We start from the raw sequence: 8,761 nt of genomic DNA, 5'->3' as shown, positions 1-8,761 counted from the left end.
TTAACTCTCTATCACCAATTGAAATTACTTAAGTTCTCCCTTATCAACCAAGGTTACAAACTCGTCAAATGGATATATTGTAAATGATGGTTTCTACTTGTTAGACCTTTGGAGTTACGCCTGAAGTGGTTCAAGAGTATTACTAAAATTTTTATCTTGTCATATTTCATGCTCTTCTTTAGCATCATCAATTGAAACATCATCTAACTTTGTAACCTGTCAATCATGGATATAGTTATGTTGCTTACCATTTTGAACACTACTCTCATCACTTTCCAAATTATGGATAAGTGAGTGAATTGGATCTATATTAAACAAATTACTATATTTTTTTAGTGTAATTTTTTACACCTTATCAATGTCTTCAATGCTTTGATCTTTCAAGAAGTTTAAATTATAACTTTAAACAAGCTTCTTCTCGACATGATCGTATAACTTGTAACCAAATTAATTTTGATATTAACTAATAAAGATGATTTGTCTGGTCTTTACATCTAACTTTGATCTTTCATCCTTTAGAACATGCACAGTGTAACACCCTCAATTTTATGACTCTTGTATGGAAGAAAATAGGAATCTTGGTGCAGAGTATCTCACTGTAGCGAGAAAGAACATTCAGAAATCTCACTGTAGCTAGAATGACAGACAATAAAGAAAAATTTTGTTTGATTTTTTCGCTACAGCGAGAGAAGAGCTTGTTATAGCGAGATATAGCTTGTTGTAACGAGAATATCGTGAGTGAAGGAGTATTTAAGGGCATTCAACCTAAGGAACTTAGATTACAATTCAAAATCCTGATCTCTCCCCTATTCTCTCCAACCTCTCACCCTCTCTTCTCAGAAATCCTCCTCTAAACCTCAATCTTCCTTCGAATCCGAGCTTAGGAGTTCAATCATTTAGATCTAAGTAAGTTTTCTTGAGTTTAGTTCTCTAACTTCATTCTTATTTCTCCATTTTATCCAATCCAAAGTTTGTACTTTGTGATATTCAAGGAAGTCGTAACCTTTAAGACGATATTCTTTACCGAAACATTGTGCCTCTCCCTTAGATCTCAAGGAAAACTTGATATGAGAGACTCATTTCTAGGTTAGGAGAGTTGATCCTAAACCCTAACTCCTCTTTGGTATTTTGAGTTAAAAAGACTATATTTTTCCATTAGAACCATAAAACCCTAATATTCTTTTCTTAAAATCTAGTCACTAAGTCAAAAGAATAATACTAAATTCTCTGAGGACCACTTTTTATACTCCTTTGGTGTCGTTGTTTTTTAAGTTACACCTTAACCTTGCAGAATAGCTCGATGAGAACTAGCAAGTTGTATGCAGGATCACCAGAGTTCGAATCTTAGGTATTAAAAATTTTCACATTTTCTTCCCCCTTCTCTAAGCCCCATCCCCAATGAACCAAGGAAAAAAAAAACACTTGCACTAAAAAACAACCTCCAAGGTTGAAGTCCTAAGTATTTCTTACAATATTTTACGCTCAAATTAGAAGCTGACAAAGAGCCAAGCAGCGCTTCAAGATGTTGGAAAAAAAAAGCCATGCAGATCGAGTTACCTTCCCAGGCTTTGCCCCAACAATAAAGAATCTAAATATAGAGAAAAAAAGAGTGCAGTTTAAAATGAATTTAATGGAAACCATGCAAAATATATGTAAATTCGTCCATAAACTTCATATAGTATGAAATTGTTTTTCCAATATTGAAGTTCAAAGTAGCTGGCAGAAAGGAGAATACAATTTCATATTTGTTTAGATCAATTCAAGTCTATTTATTTACTACTATGGCAGAGAATATGGGTAAATATCTTGCAGATCAACTAGTGATCCTAGCCCATGGCATATTTCTGGGTCCAAGACCGTGTAGTAGCCTCATACTTGGCTCTGTCAGTCTTGTACATATGAGCAATCTCAAGGACCAGAGGATCATCTGGGTTGGGATCTGTCAGCAGAGAGCATATAAAAAGAAAGACCTAGAAAACTTTAATATTTAATTAACCTTGACAAGAATCATTTTAAGAAATAAAATAGAATAAAATAACAAACTCATAAGTTATCATATTACCTTGGATATTGTAAGCGCAAGGCTCCATTGCTCTTTGAGGATGTCAAGGAAAATACTACCATTACTGTTGATATTAGGGTGGAAAACCTCTGTGCGGAATGAAACCTTAACAAAATGATAATAAATGTCATACAAACCACTGTCACAAGGTAGAGTTATTAAGGGCGCAATGCAGCTTAAATCAAATGCCATATCTAACCAGCAATGTAAATGATAAAAAATATGGCAGCAATTATCTCTAGAATCCTTGAATATTCTCTACTTACTAACTAGTTATTTCTATGCAAAGCAATCATAGGCTCAAGCTGTGAAAATGATTCCAACCATTACCAACAAAAGTAAAAAAATAAAAAAATATATAAACAAGAGAGTTTACAAAAGAACAACCAATGATCAGATGAATAAATCACATAACATCACAATTTCACAACAAATGTTCAATCCACTACAATTGTGGACGGATTGGCCTTCAGGAATTCTTCATCATCTTCAATACATCATTAGTCCCTTACCAAACAAAAGCTAGAATTTTCAAAATTTTCCAATTCCCATCTATCACTGGATTTCCAATGCCTAATGCAACCTCCAGTAAAATTTACAACCCCTCAATGTAAAATCTAATAAAAGAATCCTACAATTCTATTTATGCTAAAAAAAAATAACAGTTAACACACAAAAAAAAAAACCTGTCCCACAATGTGTGTATATAGTTTGACACACGTCATGTATTTGAATACAATAGACTTTTGATTTACCTTGGGTTGTTTGAAAGGATAATCAGGAGGGAAGTGAATTGACACAAGAAATACACCTCTGGCAAATGCTCTATCTGCAAGGCCCATAATCGTAGCTTGCCAATGGAACAAGTCATCAGCCACTGGGCCTGAACATAAAATTTCAATTCATATGCTGAACATCTGAGCCAAAAAAAATATACAGACTTAAGCATTTTTTACTAGCCTAAAATACTTGAGCAAACAAGAATCACTAGAGTTCCAATAATTACTAGTAGAGTATCTATGTTTATTAATTTTTAACCAAAAAACATTAATGAAGTAATCTGGGGTGCAATTTATAAATTCCAAATATTCTAACAGTAGCAGAAGACTTAAGGCATATATTAATTATATTGTTCACTACATCGTAGACAACACTCATTTACTGCGGTAACTAGCAACAAGCAAATGTCCCAAAGCAGTTAAAAATTAAATAATTCATTCGTGACAAATGTATGTAGATGTGTTAACAACAAAGTAATCATAAAAGATTTTGTCAAACATTCAAAAGATTATTAGGAAAAAAAAAAAACAAAGGATATTACTTAGTCCATCCCAGTGCAGTACCAGGAACCATTATCCACAGTTCTATGATCTATACAAATAGTGATTTCATTCCTTAGATCCCCTATTGTCCTTGCTTTGGTCAGAAGCAAAATTTTCAAAAAAACTACATTTTGAACCGCTCAATCTTTGTGTAATTTTTTTACAATTGAAGTAAGAAAATAAAAGCCAAAAGAGTATAGAAACATACCAGCATTGCACAATGCAGGAGGATCTTTCTGTAGGTCCTTCAATTCCTTCAACGTGTTTTGCAATTTTATTTTTTTAATTTATATAAAAGCATGCACATATGCATCAATACTTAAGTATGTATACATGGATACACACCAAGACATAATTAATAAGAATATTATTATCATCATTAGAATAAATATCTGTTGTGTGTATAAACACAGCCACATATGATAGGATATGTGGAAATTTTAAAAGTAAGGAAATTTCAAAGCAGAAGAGTGAGACTTAAAAGAGGAAAAGAGAGAATTTCATTGACCTTAAGTAGGGTTTGGGGTTAGGGAGTTGGTTCGGTGTAGAATGGAAACACAAAATTGAAAGGGAGAATAGAAGAGGAGACAGGGGACGCGTATAGATGTGGGAGTGAAGATTTTTATTATAGTTCAAAATAGATAATTTGAGGCCTTCACTTCTTGCCAAGCATTGGCTTACCTGTCACCCAACTGTATGTATTTTTTTTTTTCATCGCTACAGTGCCTCTACAACATTAGGGGTTCCCTACTCTCTATTAGTTGGCATTGCATAAAAAAGCTAATCGGTTATTAATACCAAGTTATTATTTAAATATTTTAAATATTAATTTTTTATATTTTAATTTTTTTATTAAATTTTATAATATAATCTTTTTCTATGTTTAAAATTTTCATAATTCTCATCTCGTCAATCATGATTGATTATAGTGAACTTCAATTTTTACCACATCGTTTTTCCATTCATACCATGTGGAGTATTGTCGTCTTCTCAAATAGAAATTTTGTAAAATTGAGATTAAGATTGTTAGAGTGAACAATGACGGTGTTGTAGTGTTGTAGAAGAAGATTATAGTAGTGCTCATGGCATATTCAAAGTCTCAATGGTAAAGAGGGTTGACTACGATATAATATTGACAATAATAAAAGATTAGAGCTTCACAATAAAATTTATGAAGGTTAAAAGATTAGTAATAGAGAAGCTTCTGGACAGACAATGGTGAAGATTTGAAATCATTGTCAAATAGGAAAACATTGATGCCATACCAAGAGGGTTATCGTTTTTCTTTTTTAGGCACCACATTCATGAACCAAATGTATGAAGGTTAAAAAGATTAGTTATAGAGAAGCTTCTAGACAGACAATGGTGAAGATTTGAAATTCATTGTCAAATAGGAAAACGTTGATGTCATACCAAGAGGGTTATCGTTTTTCATTTTTAGGCACCACATTCATAAACCAAATGTATTTTCTCTATTTTCTAGAAAAAGTAAGTTTCTCATCAACAACCTTAGTCACTTCAAAAGTATTTGAATTAACCATCACAACATTAATATAATTATTGTTGCTATTATTATTGTTATTATTGAGCTTATGCTCTTTCTTTTTTCCTTTTTTTTTTTTGGTTTATCAAACTCATCATTCGACATGGACATTCTTAAATTTGGACTCTCCACATTAGAATTCACCCCTCCACCCCCACCTTTTCAACTTCCAAGAAAATGTGCATCATAGTTATTTTCACCATTATTTACCTCGTTGATGGTGTCATTTAGAGGTCCTAGTTCGATGAAGCGAATGTGATTGGAGACTAATTTGATGCAATAGGTGTTGAGATCTCACGAGAGAAAGGGAAACCATATGGCAAGGAACTTCAGAGTTGTTTAGAGATAGGAAGTTATATAGTTGAAAATAAAATAATTAATATTGGAAGCATTAAGTTGAAGTTCTTGTTATTCTTAGTGTTTGTTTATAGAGTTGAGTTAACTCAAATGTAAAAATAAAGAAAGTCATAGTTCAGGAATTTAATTTTAATTAAGAACCTTAACTGTAATTTTTAAATAATAAAATAAGAGAGAGTTTCTAAACCCTTCAAATGATAAGGGTACCAAAAAGTATCCTTTAAAAAAAAAAAACTAGTTAGCATGATATTTTAAAATAAGTACATATATAATTTAATAATTAAAGATAACTTTTTATATTTTATTAAAAATAAATTATTAAATTCAAATTCAAGATAATGAGTTAATAATTTAAAATTTTAATTTATTAATGTCAATGAAATTTTTAATTAAATAATACAATTACTTTATTAAACATGTAAAAAGTTTTTAAAAATGTGACTTGGACAGATTTTTCAGTTTTGCAAAACATTTTAAGTTAAATTTATTTATTATTTAATGAATTAATTATTTTTTTGGAAAGATTATAATAATTGTAATGTATCCAAATTTAAAATTCAAGTTAATGAATATAATAGTTTTAAAATATACTTTATTTTTAATAATGTCAAAGAATTTTGTAATTAAATAATACAGTTATCTTATTAGACATGTAATTTTTTTTTAAAAATGTGATATTTCTTGGACTTAGTTTTTAATTTTGCATAAAAATATTTTAATTGAAAGTTATTTATTATTTAATGAACTAATAAATTTTTTGGTAAGACTATAATAATTTTAAATTTTAGTTTATTTTTAAGTATTATAATTTTAAAAATATTTCTAATTAAAAGAAAATAGCGAATATATTAAATGAGAAAACACTAAAAATTTAACATGTTAAGACCTTTAATTCTGTCTGTCTCTCTCTCCAAGAAAAGTTTTCTTGCATCGTGAAGAGAGACTCCTCTTCTTTTTTTGTTAGCATTTCTCAACCCTAGAGTTTTTGTCTGAGCATTGCGCTGCTGCACTCTTGGCAGACTGATCGAGCAGGTTATTAAGAGGCGTCATAGAAATCTTTCACTATGACTATGATCTGGAGGCTAAAGAAGGCTGAAAACATGAATCCTTTAGAAGAAGAGGTTTAGTCTAAGGAAGAGCTAGATCTAATGGTTAGAAGTACAAAGAAAGTTAAGACAAACTCAAAAAGCATCATGGATGTGGTGGATCCACTGGCACAAGGGAAGGATAGCGACGAGGTCCTCTCAAACCAGGTGCCTGCTTTCCCTTGTTCTCCTCTTTGCATGTCATACAAGGATAAAGTTCTGGCTAGTAATGACATGGATATGACTTTTAATAATATAAAAATAATAAAATTGGTCTTAGAAGAGTTAAATATTCCCTTGGAGTTAAATGACACAAATTTATGTTAACATGTTGTGCACTTTATTTTGTGTTTTGTTTTTAATTTTCTGCATGTTAGTATGTTAATTTCGTTCTAATTTTTACATAATAGATAGATTAGAATTAGTTTAGTTGTGTTACTCCCTAGTTACTTCTGCATATTGTGTTTGTTTTAAGTTTTTCTGCATTTTTCCATATAACTTGTGCACTTTTCTGCAGATTTTTTTTGTGGAAACTGATGCATTTTTGCTACATAAACTTCTGCACTTTTCCTTCTGTTAAATTTTGTAATTCTGAATTGCATTTTTTTCTTTAATTTTCTACATTTTGCTTGTTGCGTTCAACAGATTTTTGCACTTGTCTTCTTGCACTTGTCTTCGACCATGTTTTTGTTCTATTTTTAGTTTTCTACAGCATTATTCTGCATAATTTTTTGCTGGAAGATTTTCTGCATTTTTGCATCACTATGCTGCACACTATTTTTGCATAATTTTTGTTCTTCACTCTTTCACAAATCTACAACTGTGTTGCATGCATTCTGCGTAATTCTTTGCATTCTACACTTTTGCATTTAGTAACTTCTGCATTTGCTGCATTTTGTTTCTATTTTTCATTTTTTTTGCATTTTGCATTTTGCATTTCTTCGCTTTGCATTCTATTTTCAAAATTCTGCTAAACAATTTTTACAATTTTGCATTTTGCATTCTATTGCCTAATTTTCTGCATACTGCATTTTGTTTCTGTGTAATTTTTCTGTTTTAATTTTCTGCATTGTTGCATTCTGCATTTTTTCTTCATTTGTTTCTGCAGTCTACTATGTTTTTGCCTTGTTTTGAAAATTCTGTTGCATTATTCTGCAGAATTTTGTAGACTTTTGGTTAGATATTTCTGCATTTTGTATAAATTATGCACATGTTCTGTTCTATTTTGTTTTATACTTTTGCATCATTTTCCTTATTGTATTGCTGTGCAATTTCTACATTCTTTTTTGCTCTTGTTCTATTTAATTTTGCTGCATAATTTTTTATTTTCTTCACAATTTCTGCATTTTGTTTCTGCCATATATTTTTCTGCATAATTTCTCATTTTTCTCATCAAATTCTACATAATTGAGCATTTTTGCATCTCTGATTTCTACATATAATTAGCTGAGTATAGTGTTCCTACATATAGATTTAGTGTTGGTTCTTAGCATTTGGCTGCATTTCATTCATAACTTTCACACACTTTCCTTAATTCTAATAGCTTTTCTTAGTGTATTTTGTGTACATTTAGCGTATGACTAGAGCAAATCCAAGTTTCCTATATCCTTTTGATCTAGAAATTGATGACATATCATAGGCAACTTAGGCAGTCTAGTCATGCATATGTACATAACTCTGATAGTGATGTGACTCTATTTCTATTTATTTTCTTTTTCCTCTTTTCATTTTGATTCAGATATTATGACTGAGAGAACTTTAAGAGAGCTGGCTTCTGATGTATCTATGCAGACATTATGCATCCAATATCCTAATATAGATACACCTTGTGTGCTTTAAGTCTGGATTGATTCATTTGTTGCCCAAGTTCAATGGTCTTCCAGGTGAGGATCCATTTAAACACCTCAAAGAATTTCACATTGTTTGTACCACCATGGTACCAGCTGGAGTTCCAGAGGATCATATAAAGCTAAAACCATTCCCATTCTTATTATAAGACATAGTCAAGAATTGGTTATACTATTTACCACCTGGATTAGTCACTAGCTGGGATGGTCCAGGGAGGATGTTTCTGGAAAAACTTTTTCCTGCATCTAGAGTGACTTCAATCAGAAAAGAAATTTGTGGTATAAGGCAAATGGACAAAGAGAGTTTGTATGACTATTGGGAGAGATTCAAGAGGCTTTGTGCAAGCTGTCCACATCATCAAATTAATGAGCAACTTCTTATCCAGTACTTCTATAAGGGTCTTGTATCTATGGATAGGCAGATGATTGATGCAACCAGCAGAGGAGCTTTGGTAAGTAAAACTCCTATTACAGTAAGGCAATTAATTGAAAATATGGCTTCTAATAATCAGTAGTTCAGTACTAGAAGCAATCTAGTGGCCTTA

The 8,761-nt window shown here is 31.2% G+C and overlaps 1 protein-coding gene across 1 annotated transcript; it reads right to left on the bottom strand.

Annotated features, from left to right (window-relative positions):
* Positions 1-1,438: 1,438 nt before the first annotated feature.
* Positions 1,439-8,354, bottom strand: LOC113859431 (ubiquitin-conjugating enzyme E2-17 kDa-like). Its single transcript, XM_027492209.1, has 5 exons — positions 8,310-8,354; positions 3,593-3,638; positions 2,818-2,945; positions 2,063-2,167; positions 1,439-1,970 (listed from the first exon to the last, which is right to left on the bottom strand). The coding sequence occupies exons 1-5, from the start codon at positions 8,352-8,354 to the stop codon at positions 1,827-1,829; spliced, it is 468 nt and encodes a 155-aa protein (XP_027348010.1). The 3' UTR covers positions 1,439-1,826.
* Positions 8,355-8,761: the final 407 nt, after the last annotated feature.

The sequence above is a fragment of the Abrus precatorius genome, unplaced genomic scaffold (assembly GCF_003935025.1).
Source record: "Abrus precatorius isolate BTA unplaced genomic scaffold, Abrus_2018 Scaffold2, whole genome shotgun sequence".
In the NCBI taxonomy this organism is placed as follows: Eukaryota; Viridiplantae; Streptophyta; class Magnoliopsida; order Fabales; family Fabaceae; genus Abrus; species Abrus precatorius.
Note: the sequence above shows the minus strand (reverse complement) of the source record. Positions and strands in the feature narration are given on the sequence as shown.